Consider the following 26,441-nt stretch of genomic DNA (forward strand, 5'->3'; position numbering starts at 1 on the left):
CTCCTGTTGCAAATCTCTGGCGTGCGGCTACGCGTGCTGGGACCTGCCTGCGCAGCTCCTGTCCCAGCTTGGTGTGGTTTGCAGGAGGCACTTCACGGACAGGCGTAGGTTGTTGTTATTTGCTGAGGGTTGTGTTTGACACAACACGCTAATGGTGAGCCACCCCGGCTGATCCACCTTCAACAAGCTCGGTCCTTGGAGCAGGACTGAACCAGCCAGCAAAGGCTGCCGACAGCCCCCAACTGGGACCAGAGCCTGTTTGGGGCTTTGCTCAGCTCTGTCTCGCTTTTAGCAGGTGCTCTGCAAAGGTGGCTCAAGATCACACCTCTCTCTTCTCTGTCTTCACATAAAAGAAAGAGTTTGGCCCTAAAGAAAGTACTTTTTTAAAGGACAAAGGGGAAAGTACTGATTTACAAGTCTAAACCCTCCACTGGGGTATAGCTGCAATCTGCACCAAGTTATCAAAACTGGAAAGAGGAGCATGAAGCTTTACGTGGCCTTGCAGAGCCCCAGGTCTCAGCTGCAGAGTGAGAGCCTGCCCTCCCGCCCCTTAGCCCCGCAGCCCTTTCTGTTTTCACTTTCTTTCCTAACCATCATTTATTTCCTTCTGTGGTAGTTCACAGGCGAGAAGCATCAGTCTCCCCCTCTCTCTCCACCTCCTTTCCAGCCATGTGACTGAGCACTCCCTGCATCAAGTGAAACTTTTCAGTCCCCAGGAAACCTTGATTTCCTTTCCACCCACTCCACGGTAAGAAGCGGCATCTCTCAAACCTGCAGCTGTGCTGGCCATGGGGAGGAGCGCACCCCAGTTCGCCTTGCTAACCTTCGCCTGTGGTGAGTAACATCCTCCATCATTTCCATCAGAAAAATGAGGGACTGTGCTGGTTTTGTTTCCTTGGAGTCAGGACAGCACCTAACAGACTGAAAACTTGAAATTGTTTTGAAGCACTAAGGGTGCTTTTAATAAAGCTGTGTTTCTGCTAGCACTAAGTGTGCTTTTAATAAAGTCCCACTGCTAAGAAATAACTGTAGCTACATTTAATTGCAGCTGGTATAGACTTAGTCTGATGTTTTCCTGTGTATTTTCCCTTGCACTCTGTGGTGACATAAACTCTGACTGTGCGATGGAGTCAGCTCAAAATAGTATTAAAAGAACTTTTTTGGGCTTGCTTTTCTTAATTAAAAATAATTCCCAGACCAGCAGAACTGACTGAGGGTTTTGAGTGAGACAAGCAGAAGAAAAACTAAGGGAGTGTTGCTCAAGTCATTCGTCTGCATAGCAAGATGCAGAGCACAATCAGGAAAGCAAGAGTGAGGCGGGGGGCTTGGGGAAGGCAGAGGCAGGCTGGGGTTTAGCTCAGTGACAAACCAGATCAAAGTCACCGTTCAATCCGTACTGCTGCTCTGTGAAAATCTGGGGAGCTAGCCTGGTCAAGGACATGTCCCAGCATGTTAAGTGATCCCTCAACACCTACAGCAGTGCAAAATCTGCCAGGTGAAGAAGGACAGAGTGTGATTTAATCTGTGTAATGGCTAAAGGTTTGAGCTCGCTGGTGGGGCGCTGGATTTTTGCGGCGTTCTGCCATCGGCACACATGGATTACACAGGTAGCAACTCCCGTCTCCCTCCCAGCTCTGCTGCGGCAGCGCAGTGAGCAGGGAAACAGCCCAGGGACTTGGCCACAAGCAGCTCCTGGCATAGGAGCTCTGCTTTCCCTCACCCGCTTCATAGCCAGAGTCTGCTGAAGTAGCCCCAAAACATATACACATACAAGATCAGACTGAGAGAAATAACACTAATAACTCAGTGGTCACCAAGGATCTTTTTGACCAGGAAGAACTTGTTTCCTCAGCTCCGTATCCATTTTTGATCATTCCTTTAGTAATTTGTTGTGATGTTTTATTAATGCCACAAAGTCAAGTCTTTCTGTGCAGATAGGGAATGAAACATAAATAAAGTTTTAAGGGATAAAGTCTGATGCGTTGAAGGTTTAAGAAACTGCTGCTGTGTTGGAGGGAAACTATGACAGTACCGAAACCTCTCAGAAAATCTCGGTGCTTTTCCAGTTCCTCAAGGACTCAAACCAAAGCAGCCAGAGTTGGTGAGAGTGTTTTCAGTGATTGTAGGAGCTGGGTCAGGTTTTTGTGTCCACACAAAAATCAGTCAGCTAAACACAAGCATTTCTTCTGGGCAGCATAAAGCGGAACAAACCTGCTGGGCTGCCAAGCAGCATGAGTGTGTGGTTATGCAAGAAGGGCAAAAAAAATCCCCAGCAAGAGTTCTTTTTCACACACCCCATTACAAGACAGCAGGCTGAGAAATGTCACAGCCAGATCATGGCACTGAGCGCTCCACTTCCCACCATAATGCCTGGGAGCAGAGCAGTGACGTTCCTTTGTTGGCATTGACTGAACCTCCCTGGTCACCAAAGCATGAAAACAGGGTCTCCAGGCCCAGACTGGGGACAGTGAATTTCCGAGAGCTGCCCTGATCCTTTTCTGAGAGTTTTGTTCTGAAGCGTTGCACGCATGGAGGCTTGCTGGGCAGAAACAGCCCTTGGCATTTGTAACGCACAACTTTGAAGCCGAGGTGAGACGAGGGGATTGTAGCTGCTTGCTCCAGGAAGATACAACGCAGGGAGCACAGGTTCCTCGAACAAAATGTTGGTCGTATGAAGTTTTGAGATGGCCTCATAGAAAAAAGAAACAGAGAGTAACAGGGGGATGCAGAGCTGCAATTCCTTGTTGCTCTGTGGCCCCTTTTGCCGGCAGAGCTGTGAAAAGGGCTGCGGTGGGGGGAGCCGTGCAAGTGGCTCCTTTGCCAAGTTGTGCCAGGCTCCCCGAGAGGCAATGCTGCAACGCTGAAGGAGACATGGTAGATCTTCCCAGGCCTTAGTTGGAGGGTAGGTCAGGCATCCCATGGGCCCACCTGCCCCTTCGCACAGCAGAGCTACCGAACTACCTCCAACAGCTACCCGAGAAGAGCCGAGACCATTAGGTGCAACCGGAGAGCAATCCTTACCCATCCCTGGGAGCTCATGTGGCCAAACGCCTTTTGAGAAGATGACCCAAACCAACAGGTTTAGCAGCGTGGCCATGCCCTGACAGAGGCTCCAAAATGCTGGGGAGAGCCATGGGAGGCTGGAGGAGCGGTCTGGCAGGTCGCCTGGTGAGCACGAGCCATGGGCCACCCCAAAGACATTTCTGACTTTATCCCTCAGTGACCCTGTCAGGCTGAATGTTTCTCTAGTGAAAAATGGTTAAGTTGAAATGACCTTTTGGGGAAAATGAAGTTTCATTTAAAAGCTATGGGTGGCATCCAAATGTTAGTGAAATGATGTTTTTCTCCACGTCTGTAAGATAAGCGTTCAGTAATCGAAACCAATCTGTTAACTAAAAATTAAGAAGTATTGACTATTTAAGACTTGTGTAAATTTAAATATGGGTTGTTTTGCAATCTTATGGGGAAAAAAGTGAAAATTGCAACTTCTTCTTTTTTGTTTTTATTGTGCCGATACCCTTAGATGCAACTACCTATAGCTGGTATATGGCAACTGCTCTGATTTTCCACTGGCACACAGAGAAGGAGATAAGTTATCTGCTTTTCAGTTCTGCCAGCAGGTGTGGTAAAGTCTAGGGGAAAGTGACAAAATGAACTAAAATATCATCTTAATTATGGCATTTTTAGGTTCCTTTTGATAAAATTCACAATCAGAGGGATCTGTCCTGTCATTTTTGTGTCTTTTCAACTGTATCAAGTTGCACTTCTTCGATGATAACAGCTACACTGGCAGTCAAGTATATTCTGTGCAGCACAGAGGTGAAACCCAGGCAATTTTAGGAGTATGGAGTCTACATCTACACTTCTGCTCTTCTCTAGCATAGACATTTTAAGGGAAAATTGAAGTGTGGGTTCAGATCTATATATCTGTTCTCATTTCTTTTGTTTTGATCTTGAATTTGATTCAAAACCCAGTAGGTTTTGTTATTCTGATGTAGTCTATATGTATCCTAAAATGGTGAGATTTTGTGAATTCAGCTATTGTTGCAGACCTCTGTTCATGCTGAGTGAAAATAAATAAATGAAAAGGAAGATGAGCTTGTGAGATTTCAGCCATTTCCACTCTGAATGTGCCTCTGGCCTTAATTGATCCTAAAATCCAAATCTCAGCAACCTGCCTGCCACAAAGCTTTGATACCGATTCATGAGAAATTTCTTTGGAAAAAACCAGCATACAATAAACTTCTCAGACAATGTGTTGCAGCGTCCTCTGTGGAGCTGTACTGCTAGGAATATGAGCTGTCTTGGACTTTTGGGTCCCTTCTGTCTCCAAACTGGAGAATTCATCTCTGTCCTCCAGCTAATTTAGGCAGTAAAGCATTTAACTGCACCTGAAGCTTCGTGCCCATCAAGGAATTAATATATGTCAGTGATTTATGATTTCTTTTAGTTTGACCTTGTCTTTACAGAGTCTTGTTGCATACTCACAGTCAAAGACTCACGCAGAAGAGTTGTGACCTTCATCTATTCTACAATGTACTTTTCCCACTTTTTCTTCACTTCGTTATTTACATTTAGGAGCCAGACATTTTCTTTTCAGTTCTGCAAGGGACGTGTTTCTGTAAATGTTATAAGATGGAAGCATAATTTTGGTGCTGTGACTATTTTTAGGTGTGGTCCAAAAAGCCTCTGAATGCTGTACCCTGAAATTTGTTTCTCATTGCTGAAAGCCCATCGCTAAGGGGGCTGGTCTTTCCTTGTTTGGAACTTCCCCTTGGGTACCTCCCAGGAGGAAGAACTTCAGGGTTCAAACTGGCATGGCTACAACAAAACCATAAATAAATACCTGGAATTTCCCTGTCTTCCAGACCGATTTCCCAGACTATTGTGAATCACTGTAAGACCATTACGCTTCCTCACTTCCTTCACACACAAAAAATGTTCCCTTTCCCCATGCTTTGTTCGTAAGTAACCAACCACCCCTTCGCCTGTTGCACCCACTTCATCTTCCTTAGACCTTGATAATTTGCTTCTAGCAAATCTTGCTGTACTACTGCCTGCAAGGGAATGCTTGTGCTGCCTGGCGATTGTGCAAGGTCTGCTCACGCCTCTGGCATCCTCTGGCTTCTTCAGCAGTAAAAGCAGTGTGCGGGGAGCTGGGAGCCAATGTGCTTCCACTGCAATGAGGATATTCAGAGGTGTGAAGATTGGGGGAGTGGTGAAAACTTATGGATAGTCCTACTCTCCTATCATGACTGGAGCCAAATGAAGAATAAAATCATATCACCTATTTGATAACAAAATCAGTGCAGTTATGTTGTGGGTATCAACAAAAATGTTAAATGTAAAGGTTTCTAGACTACTGACTTAATTGTTTCTTTGCAGCATTTTCCTCCTGCTTTGCTGAAGTGGCCCTGGGGGTCCAACTGTCTCCAGAAACCACATCCTTCCACCATACAGCTACTTCTGCTCAGCCACTTTCCCTTTATCATTCTTCACCCCATCAAGGCACCACAGTTCATTTTAACAGCACAGGCTCTCTCAAAACAACACCCATAAGCCATAGAACAACTGTGCAGACAACAGACCAGCGTCAGGTAACAACAGCACCAGGCCATCACACGACAGCCCAGGCAGGAGCAACCACCATACAAGTGACTGGCCAGAAATCTCCCGCGGTGGTATCCACATCAGGAGACAACACAACTGCAGCTGGTCAGGCTGCAACCCAGGCAATGGAAACGGTTACACCTGCAGTGAAGAACACAACTGTACACCCTATGTCCTCAAGCAAGCAAGCCAGAACACATGTGAGCACAGACATGACAGCGGCAGCCACAAACACAACCATAAAACATACCACGCCAAATACACAAATGACAGCTTCTGCCATAACTGCTACAGCCACCACCATGCAAACTGTAAAGCCCACCACAGGGTCAGGAAATCAAACAACAGTGCCTATAGGTCCAACAGCCACAGCCATGACCAACACAACAACCATTCGTCCAGGGACTCAAACAACCGTCCCATCTACTATGACAGTGAGACCCACTCTTGCACCGCAGCCTTCTCCCATCCCCACTGGCACATACACCGTTTCCAATGGGAACAGGACCTGCATCAAAGCGGTCATGGGTTTGCAACTGATGGCTCAAAATACACAGAAGGTGAGGTGGAAGCACTACAAGGCTGAGCTTTGTAACGACTGTTTCTTCATTAGCTGGAATTTGTTCTTCTTTCAAAGCAATTTTCAGAAGTTAGCTTGTATAATAAAAATAAGTGGTTTGCTACCAGTCCAAGGCCTTTTCTGTGCCACAGCTTCTCAGCTGCTGTACTTTGGCTTGTATGAGGATGTCAGTGGGACGTACGGGTGCTTTCTCATTTCAGCGATCTATCTGTGGTAGCAGTGCTTGGGAGGGTAGGTCAGGCTTCAGTGTTAGTATTGTTTCCCAGAATGGGAGACTAGTTAAAATCTGAATTGACTTCAGTGAAGGGCTTGACATTGCAAGTTGCAATGAAAGGAAGAAATTGTCAACTCTCAGACTTGGATTCAGCGGTGGGTTGTCTTGATGTTGACAGGTGGAGATTTTAGGATCACAGGAACTGCCAGGCTGCATCAGAGCAGGGGAGCTGGTACCCTCTCCTAGCAGTTATCCACTGTGGATGATTCAGCAAAAGATGTCACAAAACCCAAAATGGTGATTATGTCCCTCAGAATTAAGGTTTTGTAACCTCCATTAATACAATATGTGGGGTTATATCCTCAAGCTCTGGAGTTCATATGCCTCGAGCCATCCCCATTAGAAGTCCAAATATTCTTGCCTGGAGTCTGAATATTTCTAACATGGCAGGAGTATCTAATGTTAGTGAAAATAATTTTCGTAGACTCATAGAACCATTTAGGTTGGAAAAGACCCTTAAGATCATTGAGTCCAACCGTAAACCTAACACTGCCAAGCCCAGCACTAAACCATGTCTCTAAGCACCACATCTACCCGTCTTTTATCCCTTGTCCTGTCCGAAGCCAGGCAGGGAGCATTGTTCCCAGCGTCACCAGTCCACAGTGAGATGTTTATTACAAAAGGTGTGTATCAGATGAGACCGAAGGAGCCAAACTGTGTATTCAGGGCCCCAGAGCTCTCCTTTCAGGCTACAACGTAGGTTGGCTGATGCTAGAGGTGAACTGTGCAGGACATAATGAGGAGGCCTGGGTGATACGAGGAGCAACACGTCGAAGCCAATCTAACCACTGCCTGCCTCAGTCTTGCTCTTTCCTCTGCCTTCAGGCACAAGTTCCCACTGCTCCCTCTTTTTAAATTACCACTGGTGTTCATCTGACCCTGGTCTGAATCAGATCAGTTCATTGAATGAGCAGAAAACGGTTATTTTCTGCCAGCTTAACGCACCGGAACAGCTTGGTGCTGTTCAAGCTCGGTCAGACAAGCGCTAGTGCTGGTTTACAAGTGGGGAATGACCCCGGCAGCCAGCAATTAGGCTGCCACCGCCACTGCCCTGTTCATTCAGCCACACAGAGCCTGTCTGAAAAAAAAAAGGCCGCTATAAATCCCTGTGTGTTTCATATAAATGTTCCCCTCCTCTTCATCAGCAGCCCTGCAATGTCTCTTCTCTCCACAGAAGCAGATGGAGTACATGGCTGTCAACCCCAACGCGACACAGACATCTGGCAGCTGTGGGACGGTGCAGTCTGAGCTGAACATAACTTTCAGTGGAGGGTTTATAAACTTCACCTTTGTAAAGGTAATTGTTGCATTTAGAGGGGAGGAGTGTTTAGGATTGGGGAGCTGGAACTCAGGCTGCCTTTGATCCAGCTTGCGCTGTGGGAAAAGGCATTTCATCCATCTCTATGCTAGTTCCACTTGTATAAAGGCATTATCGCTCCTGTCCTTCCCAAGAGGCTAGAATCATAGAACCGTGGATTAATTCAGCTTGCAAAAGACCTTTGGAGGCCACCTGGTCCAAGCCCCTGCTCAGAGCAGGGCTAACTTCAATGTCAAATCCGGTCTTGTCTGTTTGAACTTTGAATTTGGAAAGGTTCCTATGTGCAATGAAGGGTAGGTACAGCGCCTTGCCATCCTTTGATACAAAGTGCTAGAGAACAGTGTTAAAGCTACCAGTCTAGCAACACAAAGTCTAGAAATAGCCCCAAACAAAATCTGTGTCTCATTTTTGCATAGGTAAAAATCTAGTGGGAGGGAAGGCCAGGTCTGCTGTTTGCATTGGAGCGGGACAGAGGGAATGGGTTTGGGACTGGAGTCCCTGCGCAGGAACAAGGTGTGTGTGCTGGGAGCTCTGACTCACACTATCAAATTGCTCTTACAAAACAGTGTCTCAGGGACCACTTGAATGCAGGTGAGGTTAGCCATTTGCTTCCCATAAATGCCAAGTATCGCAACTGCCCAGCCAAAAGCCAGCTCTGGTTGTTAAATCCAAAGGGCAGACTGTGAAGTTGTAAGTGCCCAGGAGCCATGGCCCATCCACAGCTGAAGGGGCCTAATTTAATCTAATTTCTGAGTGGAAAATTCCAAACAAGCGAACTACAACAACAAAATTGTACATAACTGCCCTTAAAATGCAGAACACCAGGGAGACTTATAAGTACACACAGAAACTTGGGCAAGAGAGCGGCCCTGATGACACAGTGGGAAAATGAGCTTTCTTTTTGACATCGTGTCTGTCGATACCATGTTCCCCACTGGGACCGCATCGTATGTGGATGAGGCTTTAACATAAGGTACCAAGAGTGCTGCTGCTGTTACAACCACAGGAGAAAACTGCGGAGTGCAGCCACCCTCTTGCTTCCTCAGACACTTACACAGTTTACACATTTTGGGAGGCAGCACGCAGTACTATTTATCTGAAAGCTAATAAGGGCTGGGTGGTGACGGCAGCAGGGCTAAAGACAGAAGTTAATACTGTGTGTAAAGTCATTAGTGGGCAGGGAGGAATATGGCACGGGTTGGATCCCATCAAACTCTGAGTGTAACATGCATTAAGGCCATGTCCTGGAGCTCCATAGCAGTTCAGAGCTGCATCTGCCCATCACTGCTGATCTGTGTCCTTCAATTAATCAAGCCAAAATGTCAATCTTACAGCCTGGTTACAAGCTCAAATTAGTGACAATTAAGAAAAGTACAAATGGTTAATCAGTCATTTCCATAGAAAGTCCAAGAGGCAACAGCAAATTATACCACACCTGAATCATTAATGCTTGAGCAGAGAAAAGATTTCAGTTAATAATAATCTTGATTTTAGTTTATGGCAGAAAGTTTTCTAAAAGCTACAGAGGAAAAGTGAGCTAAAAAATCAATCAAAGAATCAATCCTTAAAACAAAGGATCAGTTCAGACCGTAAGTGTTTGCTTTAAATGTATGCTTCCTGCAACATGGGGAGCATTTTCGGTATTACAAGGATCCTTAGAAAAAGTCTGGTGATTCAAGTACCCATGAAAGCCCCAGCTCGCAGCAGTGCTAAGGAGTGGGATGTGAACCTTTAGGAGGTACTTGACCTGTCTTGCCCTGAAAAAGGTGGTTATTGGCACAGCATTAGGCAATCTGCCCTTCACTTAAAGATAAGCCTCAAGAGCATAGCAGGGCTCGGCTTAGACTTCTTTGAAATTCAAGTTAATAAGAAATCATTTTGCTGCTGTTTTTTATGTGTTTGGCCCCCACAGCCTCTCTAACTGCTTTGAACCAGGAGTGCTCCAGCAATGGCACTTCTGATTTTCACTGGTGAAAGAGGAGCTGGATCAGGCCCTGGGGCTGCGGTGCTGGTGCGGGGTAGCGGGAGGTGAGCGGCTGGCTCCATACTCACCACTGCCAGGTGCTTTTTGCAAAGAACTTGAAAAAAGCAAGTTTTGTAACATCCCACAAGACATGAAGTAGGAGCAGGTGTTTTTCCCAAGCAAAGTTATTAACTGTAGCTGAACAGAACATAGCGCTGCCGCCAAAAAAACGGTAATATTTGACCTATTTATGTCTTTATGTAGGAATAATGCTGAGAACCTCTTCTCTGGTGTATTTGTTTCTTAAACTTTCCCAACCCTTCCTACCAGCTTTTAAACTGTATAACATTAAAACTGGGTGCATGGGAGACATTCATGTCTGCTACCATTTATCCACCAGCAGCACTTACCAGTCCCTGTGTGCTCACAACTGGAATTAAAATGAATAGTAGGGCTGCTACATAAAGACTCACATTATACTCCAACGTTGCTACCAGGGAAAAGCTCCTAGGGCCGGCTCTCACTTTGTGACAGTCCCGAGGAGGACAGCGTTCAAGTTGCATCAGGGTTTTAGGGCACATGGACGGTCAGCTGGAAATTTTGCTCTGTGCTATTGTACCAGGTGCTTTCCATGTCAGCAGTCTGTAGGCATATAAAAAAAAGCCAGCCAACACCGACGGTGTCTGCAGGGTGGAAAGAACAGTTATTTCTCCCCTACACAGCCACATCCAAGTTGCTGTTTCCTCATTTGCAGTGACTGCTGTTGGCAGACAAAATAGGAAGTGAGTGGTGCTAGCATGAGGTGAGCTCCCGGCTCTCAGCTTCTTGCTGACCTCTCCCAGTTCAAAACAACGATGAACACTGAAGCACCGCTGCTTTCTGCAGTTTGCTCACGCAGAGAGCATCTATGCATAAAGTGCATTGCAGCGCCAAGAGTCCCAAGTACTTCTAAAGGTGTTGGCTTAGGTCCTGCAAGCAGTCAGGCTGCAGGTCAGCATGGATGAATTCAGTGCAGGATTACTCATGAGAGCACTGTGGGGACTCTCAATGAAAGCAGAACAGGTGAATAAAAATAAATTGGTCTTATCACATGCCTGTTAATTTGTGCAATGTATAATATTTGCCTAACTCCCTCCTACTTTTGGTTACCACCAGTATCACACAAATGTCTAGCTGGAGCAGTGTGTGCAACATCACACCTGCATGGTCCAGTTTCTCTGAACTGAGCAGAACTGGTGATGTAGCTGAGATGGCTGCATTACACCAGCTTCTTACCTATTAGATGAGGTCGTCTGGAAAAGAAAAAGTAACACATCCAAGCAAGATGCTCTTGGGTCTTAAAGGTGTTGCTTTAAAATGTGTTTCTTTGCAAAATTCTCTGTGACCATTTTGCTGTGGTGAACTGTATTTTTTTCACAAATATGAGGATGTATTATGAATAAAGATATATCTTCTTTTGCAGCAAGCTCCAACGTACTATGTCAGTAAAATTGAGACCAGATTACAGTTATCTTCTGAAGGTCAGTGATTTTACGTTGTCTTAAATTCATATCAAACTGTTCTGGGTATGGGATAGGCTTTCATATCTTTAAAACACTGAATTTTGCAAATTAGGTATTTTATCAGGCTTCCAGCATGTCATTCACCTAAATCTTATGGCATGAAAAATGGAAGAGAAGGGACTGGGCTCGGTTTCATCAGAATTGTTCAATTTTCCTTTTGTCCTTAAAAACATTCCCTGTCTTTTATTACTCTTTCAGAATAGAGATTACTTCAAACCTAAATTTAAGATACCAAACAGTCCTCAAAGTTTTTATCTGCACACAAAAATGCTGTGACTCCAGTTCAGTTGCATGCGTCTTTCCAATCTAATATGCAAACTAAATGAATACAGTATCTGGATCACGGAAATGCAGAGCTGGATCCAGATTTCAAATACACCAATATGGAGAGGGGGTGTGTCTGACATTTTGGTTTGGCAAAAATAAGAACTGGACCCAGGCTGAGGTTCTTAAAACTGTCCTGAAATCCTAGATCCTGTCTGTGCTTTTCTCTGGCAATTGGATTTTCTTTTTCTTATGTAGCCCTGCTTCTCGCCATTTGAACAGTCAGGAGCTGTCCCAAATGCTACCTCCCAAGAAATGCTAACAGAATGTCATTTAGGTCAGAGAGAAAAATTCTGAGCTATCACTTCAGATTTTCTCTGACATTAATTTTTCACAAATTCTTCTTAATATATCAAATCTGTGACAGGTTAACAATTATATTATGTCACTTCTCTGCTTGTTACTCATAAGTATTTGGATTGAATTTTGTCCCTGAAAGAAGAAAAACAAATCAGGAGCTTGACCAAGTGTGTCCTAATTTTTCTTCTCACTGATGAGCACTTTTATTAACTCAAGTGGAGCCTATTCTGTTCTACAGCAATTGAAGTAAAAGAAAAGTTGATCCAGAGGACATATCTGCTTAGGGATGTTCTCAGTCTACATGATCAGAGTTTTCCTGTGCATTGCCAAGTGCAAATTGCAGCAAATACAAACTAATTGGCTTAATCATAAGTTTTAAAATCCTCAAATATACTTTGAGTCCTCCACAGTGGTGCTGGCAAGAGACATTGCTCTCCCTGGCTGTTTGTTACTGCCTCTCTGCCAGATGTTGTTATTTCACAGTCGACCAGCAGTATGTTTGCAGTGAGCAAGCCTGTATCTTTTTCTAAGATAAAAATTACCGAATTAACTGTATCAGTACACACTGGTGTACTGATTTTGACTGAAGAGCACCAGGGGCATGCTGGCAGATGTGGCTGAGATACAGTGATGCAGAACTGGTGATGTGGATGATTTTGTCTTAAACTGGTATATCTGCTTTCAAAGGAGGATATGCATCCAGGATGTGCCCAGGTTACAAGATGTTTTCATGCTTTGAACTTGAGCCATATTTTCCGTAAAGTACTGTGACACTGAAATATGTGTAAAAACATATTTAATACATAAAGCAATACAGACTAGATATGTCAAATTCCCATGCTAGAGATGGTATCTCTGTTTTGTCTGGAAAGAGCCGAGCTGGAGACCTAAGACAGTTGTCTGCTCCTGTGGGAATCCTAACCCCCTCTTGCAGACTCAGATTGTTAAAATATGATTTGAAGAAGCATCTGAAATTTTAGCCACTTTTTCAGACCCAAGCTCAGCTGACTTGCCCACTGATAATTAAAGCACTCATTTAAACCTGGAAGAAATGTGACTGATACATTATGGGGAAAATGTCCACGCTTTAGTCACATCTGTGACTGCTGCTCTGCCAAAGCACCGGGGATCCCCCATTTTATCTCAGAAAGATGTTAGTTCCAGCAGAGTTAGTGTGGATTCTCATTTGTCTCTCTCTTTATGGCCTGCAGGTATGCTTTACTATGCAGCCATACATGAGAAGCTGTTTACAACAAAGCTGGGGAATTCTTTCAAGTGTGCCAGCAAGCAAACCTTTGGCTTGGAGAAGAACTTCCAGCTACTCTTTGTTAATATGCAGCTACAGGCATTTGATATTGTTGGTAACCAGTTTGGAAAAGGTAAGTAGAAAGGATACCTTTCCCACCCTTCCGAGATCTACATGTCAGCATTCTGGTAGCCTGAGGTAGCTCCTTCTGCTAGATTATAACCATACACGTGCGGTGATCCTATTACACCTATCGCACAATCACAGCTTTGTAATAGCTCCCAAATACTGTAACCCGCCCGCTGCTGTATTCTCACTCTTTTCTGAGTCATTTTCAACACAGTGCTGATACCTATGGAAGATGGAAAAGTATCTTTCCCTCCTACATTCAATACCTTCTGTTTCACCTTCTCATTAACAACGTTCAACTCTACAGCCACCGTTTTATCCTTCGCCGGTTTTCTCCCAGAGCAAGCGGAGGTGTGTTCACCGCCATTGCACTGCTGAAACCCCTAATTATGTACAGTTCAGTTCAAGGTCACTGTTCTCAATATAGTCAGATTTTAGCTATTTTGAAAGGCTCTTGACACTCATGATGTCCCACAGCTGCAGCAGCAAAACTGCCAACTAATAAGGGATATTTGTGAATGCAGAATGATACTTTCAGAGCAGCTGTGTCTAGACATGATGAAATGCACTCCTGAGGAGGAGCACAACTAGCATGCTCCCTAGTTTCAGAATTAAATGTGATGCTTATCTCTGCAATTTGTCTTTTCTTGAATACAGCCACAAAGAGGCAACCATGTAGCTTAGTAAAAGGCAGAGACAGACCAGTACTGACTCCCCTGGTCCCTGGGTTGCCCACACTGGGAGAACGTATTGAGGCTCATCACAACTTCTTCCCTACACCCACACCTGGGGTTCCTTCCACAGGGAAATGAGATGTTGTCATCCTTGTTTCTTGTCCAGCGATGCAGCCAGGACCTGGCCAGGGTGTGGGGTCCAGGACTGCTGGGTGCACCAGGAAACTCCCATGTCCCACAGTATGGGCACTCTCATGGTCTACTGCCTTACTTCTTATGAGATGCATGAAAGATCCTACAAAAAGCACAGAGGTGGACTAGATGGTACCCTGTGCTCTCTTTCAAATTGTACATCTTCACATTTCTGTGACTTCCTCTCAGGCTGTTTCCATGCAAGAACTTAGGTGGACAGATAGGCTTATCAGCTCTCCAGCCCTTCACATGCACTAATAAAACATTCCCTTCTTCTGACATTTGACATTCTGCATGCTTACAAAATACTGTCCCTGTATTCTTCTTTTTACTTTAGATCTGTCTTTTGACTCAGTTTGGCTCTGTTTGAGTGATTCTTCTTTTGTTATCTCAACATTTTGGCTGCCTTTCTTATTCTAAAAGGAATATAATGGCAAACAACATCTGGGGCTTTTTTAAGACATGGACTTTTTTTTTTACATACTTTTCTTTAAGTTCTTAAAAGCCACACTGAGAATCCAATCTATGCTCTCATTCTCATGAAGATTTTTTTCATAGGATAAAACCGAGCTGGAACAACTCATATGATCCCATCTGGTCCCCAAATTCCCATTTGAATTTGTACAATGAATGAGTTCAGATATGGCTTTTGGTATGGCCTCATCTCTAGCAGAGACAGAGCTTAGAAGGACTCTCTCTCTCTCCGCGCCCAAGGTCAGGCTAATCTCTGCTAATCAATACCATATACAAAATTAATTAATTAGTTTTGCTCTTAAAGGGCTGAGAAAGCAGCTACCACCCCTGAAATAATTCCCCAGTGGCCACAAAATAGTTATGAAACTGTTATGTACCTCTGCTGTGTATGCAGATTTTGAAAGACAAAATCCCCAGTGAAGGCATGACTTTACACACATCACCAACCTCCTTCCCTCAGGTTTCTCCAGATGGGTAGTTTCACTTCTGTTGCTCCTCATTTGCTTACCTTTAAAAGGGGAAGAAAAAGAAAACACTAATGATCATTGATTTCAAGTTCCTTACAAAATTGTACAGACTGCAGCAGTGTACATCAACAGCTTGGCCTGTTTGAGTCTGGAAAGCTGTAAAAGTGTCTTCTGAACTGCACGTCAGTATAACAGAAACAATTCCTAGGGTTCATAGCCCAAGGTTTCGTCAAAGCAAAATGGCCAATTCAAACATCTCTGGCTTTTGCAATACTCAAATGCAAATACTTTTCAGCTCACTTCCTTAACAGCAGGTGACATTAACTAGACAAAGCTTTTAAAAGGAAGCATCTAGTAGAATGCTGATGCCTTTGGCTTTGTGGCATTGCATCACATGAAATCACCATCTGGATCAAAGGAGAAGAGGATCAGATTTTGGGGAGAGCTGTGTGGAGGCTCTAGAGCTGTGACATGATGTCATGCCCTCCACATGCTCCCTGGGCTAACTGCCTGCTGTTGGTGTAAAGATTCCCATTGGGGAAAAGCCTAAACTAAGCTACAGTCTGTGCCAGCATAGCCATCAGAATTAGACAATGACAACAGAGGCCTTTATCTTAGAGCGCTGCCGAAATCTGCCTTGGAATAGTCACAGGGAATGAAAGAGGTGGAGGCTGTTGGATCTCTCTTAAACCTTGGGTATAAACTGGATTCACTGCTGGGTTGTGATATACTTTGGGGTTTAGCTGATCAAGCTACCCTACTTAGAGGATAGTTTTTACTCAGAGCATCATGCTAGAGGTCTTTCTTTCCCTGGAGCCCAAGGAAAGACCGTTCCTATAGGTCAGATGGAAGACGTAGGTCTGATCCAATTGGGGGATAACACATTAGTGATGATTCCCAGACCTTCCCTTCACTCCCAGGGCTACACTTGTTGTATTGTAACTTTGAGACTGATCCTGCCATTGTTACGTGGGTAAATATTCCATTTATGTCAGTGACACAGATGGGGCAGTCTCTCCACAGGAAAGCCACCAATTTACCCCAATCTGGAAGTTCATTTTTAAGTAATGAGTTTTCATTTAATCAGAAGATTACTTGAATATTCATTTAGGTAGGGACTGGCTGAGGCAGTCAGGATTTGCTCCCTCTGTAGCTGAGGTATGTTTGGAGTGAATATATCTTTGGATGGTTCTTAAAAGATACTATTTCTGTCAAAACCTCTTCTGATATCATCGTATATACAATAAAATTACAATGGTACTGCTAAAGCAACCCCCTGGACTAAGTCCAAGGCTTCTGCCTTCCTAATCACTTGATGTTCTGAGTTAGCCACAATTATCCACAAATATTCTGAATTAAACAGAGAGAACAATTAGAATTTGATTTTTCTTAGGAAACACTGACTTAGCTAGGATCCTTGCTGCACTAATGATGTGCTGGACTAAGGGCTCCCTTCTCTGGCCTGATACTTTTTGCTGGGCAGAAGCAATTAGATGCCACATAGGAGCAGTTTTTGTCCATGCAGGATGTGTCTTGCTCTTTATTTTCAGACTTGCACTTTGTAGTGTGATGCTCCACATCTGCTATCAGCAAGAAAGCCTCCTGCTGTGTATGTACTTCTCTTGATGGTAAAACAATTACTGCAGACATGAAAGAGCAGAGTCATTCTCCAGTGAAGCATGTAGCTATTTCGAAAGGGGCAAGTATTGTTTTCTTGAGATAAGATTCACCACAGATAAAAATGTATTAAGTATAGCTCAGGAAAAAGAAAGTAAAAAAAAAAGAAACAAGGTTTTGAGAGCTTCTGGCTTGTATTTGCTAACTTTCCTGGAATATAGATGTATAGTCTAGGTGTATGGTGTTCTGCTATAACACATTCTCTGATGTCCTTTTACTTTCAGAAGAAGAATGTTTTCCTGATAAAAACAGCAAAGCAGCTCCCATCGCAATAGGCCTGAGTATCCTGGGATTGTTTGTCATTGTGTTTGCCACATTCCTGATTTCCAGAAGAAAGCCACATAGAGGATACGAACGTATCTGAGGTGCCCTTGTACTTCCAAATGTGTGTAGCAAGTAGAGAAGTCACAGGAGTTTTAGCTTCTACCTGGCAATCTCATTGCCCTGAAGCCATATTTTTAAGTGGGATGACACCATGTGTTTAAAGCTAACTAATATTTCTGGAAGCGATTTCTTTAAGGTGGGAAGGAGAGAACTCACACCATCTACTTTAGGCTATTCTTAGCATCTAATTTAGATGTTGTCCAGAGGACCAAAGTGAGAAGCCTAAATTCTTTATATTATCAACAAAGGAGGCAAGTCAGACCCCCTAAGTCAGATGCCTAAAAATAGCTTAAAGCAGGCAGTATCACTTAACCCCAGAATATCCATCAGGTTTCTTGAAGATGGTATTTAGATTTATTAAAATAGATGAGTCCAGTGACACGACCTTCAAGTGAATAAACTAGAGGTCCACAGCTACAGTCAACCTTGTTAAATCAGAGCTCAGTGAAAGCCTTGTGGGAACATCGTGTATGCTGAAGCCTCAGGGCAAGTGTGTGACTTCCATTCATAAGCAAGTTCTCACCCGTCCTGTAAATATCAGGGTTGCATTTCATAAGTTCTTGGTCTTTCCTACTAAGCCTTTTGGAAGAACACAGTGGTAATATGTGACTCTTACTCTGGAGGCAGTATTTTTAGAAAATTTTCTAGTTTCCAGTGACTGTGTATGCAAATAAGAGAAGATTACCCAACTGAGGTCACACGGAGTCTGCCTGATCAGTATGTGCCAAAATAATCACTTCTCATTGCTTGTCGCAGCCCTGCTGCAAAGATGTCTGAGCTTCTTCCTAATAATTCTTGAACTGCAGCCTCATAAAGCACAGCACATTGGAGCAATCTGACGTTGGTAAGTTTATCCTGACGTGTTATGTTGCAAACTGCACAATTCAGGAGCTGATTGACAGGCAGCTGAGATGTCTGTGCAGCAGAACTGGGCAGGCGTTTGGAGGCAGTAACTCCATCCATCTGCCACACCAGACCAAGCCATCCCGCTTGTCGATCGGCGCTCAAGGCACAGCACCCCTTTGCCATGCGTTTGCAACATAACGTGGAGAAAGCTAACATGAGGGTCTGAAAGCACTGGGACACATGGGCCGGTGCTAAGGATGCCAGTGCAATAGATGGGCACTGGGGTGAATTTTCTTGATAAATTCAAGGAGCTTAATATTTCGTGGTCTTGTGAGAGCTCATGAATCACCCACTTCCTATTCAGACATGGACCTGTTACAGTGACTGCACTGAACTCAATAACTGTCCTTCTACTGAGATGGCAGCACTGCCGTCTCTCTTAATCTGGGAAGATACCACGCTCGCTGAAAATGCCAGGCATTAAGTGGCCACAATTGTGGCAGACCTGCACAAGGTCCATGAGCAAATGGAACCGTATGTTCAAATGCCGTATGTTCAAAGCTTCTGTGGGAACTAAAAGCTTGCACAGGCCTTGGACAAACTTTCTGCCCAAAAGTGAATGCTATCCAGCGCGCTTGCAGCTGAGCAGCTGCATTTTCATATGGAAATAATTTGGAGTTGCTTTAAAGCACACTGATTGTAACACTGTAGTCTGTTTCCTGCTAAGCCAATGATGAAGGCATGAAAGTAGTAATTGCTTTGAGGTTAAAGTTCAGCTAATGTTCTTTGTTGTGACAAGGAATATCTCCTTGTCACAAAAGATTTACAAAGCTCAACGTATGCAGAAATGTGCACATACACACACGTCCACACACCACATACAAATCTGTTCACTGCAGCAAATGACATCAAAATGATAAGAAGTTAGTTATATATAAAACATTTACAAAAGAGAAAATAATACTAAATAAGAGCACGCTTCCCCCTTAGGAGTTACAGTAATGACTTAAATTCTACCAATAAATGTTTTGCCTGGGAAAGGACCGTGGAATGGCACCCATTAAACAAAAGAAAGACTGAAGTAATCTGCAAAAATTCCTTGTTGTTAGTTTAATCTGGATCTAAACAAAATAGAAATGCTGGGAGATAATTTAATTTCCATTAATAATGGCCCAAATCCTGAGCAATTATTAATGGTGATGGAACCTCACTGGATTTTCACTGGGTAAAACTGATGATAATATCTTGTGAGTTTAATTTCCCTTAAGTATTTTTAAAATAGTTTTGATATTTTACTAGTGTTTAACCATTGAGAGTCTACTTATTGAAATCAATAAAAAAAGAAATCCTTCCATTCCATGAATTACTAGAAGGTGCTGGTCTGTGTCAAGTACAAACATGGTCATATTGTTCCATAATCGACATAATACGTAGCTGTGGAAGTAATTAACAGTCTCCAGAAATGTTCCCTTTGAGTCTGAATGAACCAATAAATAAGAAAGATAAAGACAATTTTGAAGCACTTCTGTGCTTGGAGAAACATCAGACAGAAGTCAGAACCAGCTGTGAGCAAGGGAGGCAGCTGAATATGATTATAAGGTGAAGTAGCACAGGAAACAGAATACCAAACTTTCAAACCCTTAATACAGATACAGTGATTTGAACTGTATTCAGTTGAGTACTCCAACTCAGATTTGAGTGTTTTGATTATCATTTTGTAAAAGGCTCCAGCACCGTTAATAGTGCTTAGTGAACTTTATCTAGCTTGTTTTCAGCCTCCCTCCTTCCCCCCTGGCTAGTGGACAAGCAGCCCACTGAACTCAGTGGCATTGTTCAGGCCCTTGGATTAATAAGATCCCTCTAGTTCTCAGGGTTAGTTAATACTATTAATCTGTTGTTTAGAAAGCAGATTTTTATACTTGATTAAAGCAATCACATTTTTTTAAAACAAGAGAATTGATGAGGTGTCCATCAGGAAAGGTAAATGTATGGAAGAGCTTCCATTCGAAAATGAGCCTAAGTATGCGATAGTGATGTTACTGTCCCAAACCGTTACATGTGGACATTTTAACAACAAACAGTGCCTAAAAAGCTCAGCCCTGCACATGATCTGACCCTAAGCCATGATCAAAAGACATCTTTCCCATTCAAAACTAAGTCCTGTTTCACATGTTCTTTGGATTGTTGGGTTGCACGATCTGTATGGTTTGTTACTTCTATTGATATGGATATAGCATTTTCTTGTTATGTTCTGTACTGAAAAATCTCTTTATGTTAATATTCAGTCTTTTAATGTTTGATATCAACACGAGGAGAGAAAACTGTTCTTAATGACTGATAATTCTGTGTTTAATCTTGTGACACCCTCTGGCATTTTTACCAATGATGGAAAGTTAATTTTTTTTCCCCCCACTTTTTTCTTTCTACAGTGACTCAAACTGTTGATAGTGAACAATGTTTGGAGTCAGGTTTACCTGACTTGTTCTTATGCTTTTTACTGCTATTACTTGTTTGCTATTTTTATGATGCTGCATACTGCCCTTTCTACATGAATAATACTCTGGGCTTGCTCTAAATGGCACAGGTAAAGTGCATGTGGTACAAACTGGTGAATCAATTGGAGGCTCCCATGAAATGCTGCCAACACGCAGCAAACTGAATCCAATGGAGTTAGTACTTTACAGTAGTAGAAGATCCACTGGAGAATTCCTTACTGCATCGGGAGATCCCAGCGCCTAACGTGCAACCGTTCTCCCCGCTGCAGCCCAGCCTGCATTCCATCACCTCCTTCCCTGACCACAGAACACACAGGCAGCCTGCAGCAGGGATGCATGTTAGCACGCCAGCATAGTAGGGAGTATTGCCTCTCTGAATTTAATGTTGAGTTAGAATTAGACAGCCCAGCTGCTCCCTGAGTTGCCATGTGCAGCTTTTAAAGCTGATGCCTGTACTTATTTTCTGCCAGAATTTAGGTAGATATTTGGCTGGCACTTTTTTATCTAATGGAGTTGCTCTGAGGTCCTCCTCCCAGTGGGAAGACTCTATAAGTATAATTGGTCTTGGCTGCCAGACTTTCACTTTTAAACATCTTGTCTGAGGAAACGTTTTGAACAAAAAGTCCCTAAAGGAGCACCACACAAAGAGCCTCTTATGATAAATTAGTTGTATGCTAGGTGGGCCATAATAATTATACCATGGGCAGCAGCGCACAGTTTCTGTGTTTCCTGTTGGTACGGATGTAAATGAAAGCAGTATTTTCTAAGTCGGGCAGATTGCTTCCCTTCCAGGGCTGCTCTTTGCCATAGTCAGACTCTTGTTCAGCAACCTGCTCACTGCTTGGGACAGGGGTTTACCAATCAACCCACCCTAAAAATCTGCATACCAAAAACCTTCATATAGTCAGCATGAGGCCGAGAGGCCGAGTACCCAGAGAGCTGAGAGATGAGCAGAGTCTGCTGTGGGAGGGGGCAAGGGTGCAGCTGGCTCTCAGAGTGACCAGCAATGTTGGTCTCAGCAGCCCCAGCTCACTTGTCCCCCCAGTTGCAGACTCAGATCAACCCATCTCTGAACCAGAAGATATTGATCATGATGACACGACGCATCCCATCAGGGAAGCTATGCTCAACTTGCTTGCAAGCATGTGCTGGTCAGGGTACAGTGGGGCCACTCATAGAAACTGGGAGGTGAGCACATCCCTGTAGCTCCCTGGTGCTCTGCCCCAGCTCTTAGCCCAGACCATTCGCTATGGTCTCTTGCACACCCAAGGCAGACACAAGGGCATCCCCTGAGCATGATGATGTCATACTTAGCCAAATCGCCAAGGAGTTTATAAAGCAAGATTTAATTTCTTTCAGTCCTTTTTGCCCTCTGATGGACAAAGTCCAAATTAAAAACCAGCTGTTAATTCTGGTTGAAAGAGGAAAGAAGATGTAGATTAGCATCTTGAGTTAGATGAGGAAGATGGTTTGGTTGATCACTTCTAGCTTGCTATAATATATGGTTGCTAAAAATAATTTGTGCTGAGAAGTAAGATACGCTCTTTATTTTTCTATTATTGGTGTTTCTATAATAAAGGTTGTATTTAGTCATTAAAGTGTGCATTGCTGTGCAATTATTTTATCTCTCAAGTGCTGTTTCACCTAACCTGTTTAAAATACAAGTACAATCTAACAAACAGGCAGGGTCCTGTGGAATCTGGACACAAGCCACAGACACAGATATGCTTATATCCTAACCATAACTTTGATGATTAAGATATGGATATGATGATTAAGATATGGATAATGATTAAGGTTAGGATGTAAGATATGCTTATATCCTAACCATAACTTTGATGATTATTTCTTCCGTGGCTTGGGCAGCTCATCTGACATTTCTATCTTTGTTTCATCAGCATTACAAAAAAAGAAGGTATTGAAAATATTATGCGGTTTTCTCTTAATCTCCCCACAACTTCCAGAGTATGTGAATTCACTATGTTTCTTTATACGGCTAGATCTCTTTTTGTTTCCTATTAAACACAGACCATATAATAATAACCATATAATAATTTCCCAATAAACACAGACCATAACTCACAGCAGATGTGATGGATGCTTGTTACATGTTTAAACTGCTTTCACAGATAATAATCTTAGGAATTATGATACCAGTCTTTTGAGGAGAATGCATCCTTTCAGTGCGCAGTTATGGAAACTAGAGGAAATAAATAGCTTGGAAAATACCACACATAAACTTGAGAATTCAACAGCTTCTATGTTGGTCAAAGGAACTTCTCAAAGGATGGGGGCTGGACTAGATGATCTTTAAAGGTCCCTTCCAACCCAAACCAGTCTATGATTCTATGTGACTTTGCTGTGATTTTGCTGTTTGTCACATCAACAATCCACTTAAAATATCGTAACTGCGTGAGGTAAACTCAGTAAAAGGGGGCACTCAAAAACTCTTCAGCTTCATCTTTAAAGGTTTTTCAGAGAAACTTGAAACCAAATCTGTCTAGACCTACGTTTGGCTAATAACTGCAGCCAGACCCCGTTCTGGGTGCAGGCTCCTGTAATGCCTCTAAGGCCGTTGTTGGGAAGTTGCATGATAAAGCTGGGCTGGCTAGGAAAGAGAGGGGTGGGCAGACAGATGGGGGAACAGGACACTACCTTCTCTGTGGTGAGCAAGATAAGGCTCTGCAATGGCTGAATGAGTCCCACATGTCATGCTCTTCATGGCTAAAGAAGCAAAGGTTGTTAGATGGATTGCAGGAAAGCAGAAGACGTGGTAAAGATGGGGGAGAGAAAACTATCTCTCTGCTGCTGGCAGCTGATTCAGGAACTTATCCGTTAGAGAAGTGCCAATGAGGGTAGCAGAAAGAAAGTAACTTCCCTCAGTGATAAAACACCGGAATTACGCTTCACTTGCTATTATCATTTCTAGTGTCAGTGCACATCCCTACATGATGGATAATTTAATGGCTACAGGTCACAAGGTGAAAACTTCGCAAGCGCCTTGATTTGACCTTCAGTAGAAAAGCAGGGCTGCCAGGAGAGCAGGGCCAGTTTGCTCTGCTCTTTTGCACTTGCTTGGCCTGGTACAATACTAAATTCGGTGCCAGGTTCACCTAAGTGATAAACCTATTTAGTGGATGAGGTTTCTGACTTGTTCATGTTAGTTTTAGAAGCTGGGCTGGTAAGTACACACTTGGGAGTTGCATTTCAGCTGATGAACTAGGATTTAGATGGGGCCTTCTGCATGTTCATTGCCTGGAGGTGGGGGGGATGGTGTCTGAAGTGGACCCTCGAAGGCTGCTGGATGTCTCAAATTCTCTCTTTCTCGACAAAGTTTAATGGCAGATGGAGGAATAGTCAATAATTTTTCCTTTTAAGGCAAAACCCCCTCCATCTGTAAGTCACACCATGGACTGTCCCAGAAGCACAAAGGTTTTGAATCCACTGGAGAAACATTTTTGCATCAGAGTGTCTAGAAGAAAAAAGAAGTATTTTTTTAAAGCATCAATTTGAGGAAAATAACAAGGGTGAGGAGAGAAAGATTTCTATGACGTTAACCCTCACTAGTAAGGTGACAAGACACTTGGAGACTACACTTTCTTTCTCATATCCCTGGCTGTGGCCACTGCATGCCAGCAATGCAGGGGTATGCATGTCTGAAGTTTATCAGTCACAGCAACACTCACACTCCTGGGCTTTCATCAGCATCTGGGCTTTCCCAGCTAGTCACAAAATGTCACAAAACCTGCATTTCCCTTTTTCTGCAAGGCCTATTGCCTATCAAGTTGGTAGATCCCAAGTATTTTATTAAATTATAATTTAATTGGCTCAGTTTCTTACAAAAATCCTTCTTCAAAATTTTAAAAAGGAGTAGGTTGCATTTCCCACATGCAGAAACAAAATAAATGGCTGTTGGGAAAAAAGAAAGTGTTCAATCTGAATCAGAAAATCTGTGCAGATTAGAGACACAGATCTTGGTTTTGAACCTCAGCTTTGCTGGGGCTTTCCTATACCCCAGAAATTTCTGAAGAATATGATTCATGAGTCCAGCCAATGTTTAACCTCATTAATTTTGCCATGGAATGACAATTTTTTCATCTCCTCAAGGAAAATTAATTTGTATTTCAAACAAATTATGATGTATCTGCTCACAGAAAAAAAAAAAGAGAAAAGTACAGAAATTATTAATCTAAAGCAGCTTTCAAATATATGCCAACCTTCCACAATAAAATTTAAAATGTTCCCAGTCCAACCTATCCACTACATCGCTAGGTTCATCACAGTGCCTCTATCTATGTACATGTACATTAAGCATATTACTGACATCAGTGAGAAAATTATTATTTTCTGCATTTCAGTTTTATTACATTGTACTTGCAAACATCTGCGTATACAATCTGATGATCCCACTTAACTTTCCAAGCCCTAAAAGCCATGCTTGCAGGATGCCTTCACCAAGAGCAGATCTGCAATATAAATGAGCTTGCAACTTCCATTAATTCTACTGTTGTGTAAAGTGTAAACTCCTTCACCACCTCTGATTTATGTATTGTAAAATATCTTTAGCTCTTCCCAATGTTCAGTGTTAAACTACATAAAATGCTGCCATCTTGTGTTTAGAGACAAATTAAACATGCTGAACTTTTTAAAAATATGGATTTCAAAAGAGAAAAGTAGGATGTATGCTGTCAGCATGTTATGTTGAAGAAAAATGAAGTGAATGAATTATGGAAAAGTGGAAGTTTTACTTAATAATTTAGTTTTTAAAAGCTCATCTTTAGAGCAAGCGCTGAACCCACCACCTCTTGCAGTCAGGTTCAAGGGACCAGACTATTCCCCAAGCTGATCTGGTGTCCGTTTCAGCTCCTGCAACCACTCAGTCCCTGGTGTGAGAGGTCACCATACCAAATTAAAAAAAACAACAACAGGACAAGCAGAAATTACCTGCAAACCAAGAACGCTCTTTATATAAGAAACTGTGTTAATGCTTCAGAGTATGGAGAACACATATCACATGTTAAATACTAGCACTGTTACAACTGATAGCTTGTGTATTCCTTTTGTGAAAAAGCATGGTTGCTTTGCTATTTGTAAACAGCAATTAGAAATACTTATTTTGACTAAGTGCTACTGTTTGTTTGGTTTATTTTTTAATTTCTCTGTATAATTAATATTAAAATCATGGCCACATGAAATACTACTTTGGAAATGCTTTATTTTAGTCTGTCAGTATCACAGTTTATCTGAACATTATTGTTAACCTGGGTTCAGTAAATCAGTATGACTGAGGCAAACGAGGTGACCTTGGGGATTCACCCTCATTTTCTTGCTGTTTTGAGATCCAGCTTGACAGGGAAAATAAGAACGGCCAGACGAGGCCTGACCAAAGGCCCAGCTCCCCTGCGCCCTGTCCCCTCAGGAGCACGGACGCTGCGCTGGAGCCGTGCAGGGAGGTTTAGCAAGGCCCCGCACAAGGGTGCCCGGCAAACCTGCAAAGCCGGAGGGAGCGGTACCGATCGTGCCTGCTTTCTGTTCACGAGAGGGTGGCATGTGCTGCTCCCGCAACAATCTGAACCTCTTCCATTTACACGACACAGTTCCGAGCTGGGCAGTCGGGGCTGGGCACAGGGACGCTACGGTACCTGGGGATCCCCGTGCCCTTCCCGCCCACCCTCACGTTTCCTGTCGCTGCTCTATTACAACCCCGGATGTCATTCCCGAAGGAACATGGTCGGCTCAGAGCCCGTGCTTCCACAAATGTGGCCAGGAGTACTTCTGCAGCGTGCATCACTTCACATTTATATGAATTTTATTTGATCTGCCGTTTTATTGCCCACTTTCTCGGTGTCATCCGACCCCCGCCGCCTTCTCCTGGCTCTGCCCCCACCAGACAGACATTTCACCCCTTCTCCCAGATCGCTCGTGA

The 26,441-nt window shown here is 43.3% G+C and overlaps 1 protein-coding gene across 1 annotated transcript; it reads left to right on the forward strand.

The window, feature by feature from the left end:
• Positions 1-640: 640 nt before the first annotated feature.
• LAMP3 (lysosomal associated membrane protein 3) lies at positions 641-20,346 on the forward strand. Its single transcript, XM_072867729.1, has 6 exons — positions 641-834; positions 5,386-6,170; positions 7,639-7,761; positions 11,208-11,265; positions 13,143-13,310; positions 17,015-20,346. The coding sequence occupies exons 1-6, from the start codon at positions 789-791 to the stop codon at positions 17,152-17,154; spliced, it is 1,320 nt and encodes a 439-aa protein (XP_072723830.1). The 5' UTR covers positions 641-788; the 3' UTR covers positions 17,155-20,346.
• Positions 20,347-26,441: the final 6,095 nt, after the last annotated feature.

This window comes from Ciconia boyciana, chromosome 7 (genome assembly GCF_034638445.1).
Source record: "Ciconia boyciana chromosome 7, ASM3463844v1, whole genome shotgun sequence".
Lineage (NCBI taxonomy): Eukaryota > Metazoa > Chordata > Aves > Ciconiiformes > Ciconiidae > Ciconia > Ciconia boyciana.

Excerpts from the sequence above, each read along its gene's own strand:
- LAMP3 (XM_072867729.1), top strand. The coding sequence starts at position 789 with ATGGGGAGGAGCGCACCCCAGTTCGCCTTGCTAACCTTCGCCTGTG. Across the intron at positions 835-5,385 it reads CTTGCTAACCTTCGCCTGTG|CATTTTCCTCCTGCTTTGCT; the intron begins GTGAGTAACATC and ends GTTTCTTTGCAG. Across the intron at positions 13,311-17,014 it reads TGGTAACCAGTTTGGAAAAG|AAGAAGAATGTTTTCCTGAT; the intron begins GTAAGTAGAAAG and ends TTTTACTTTCAG.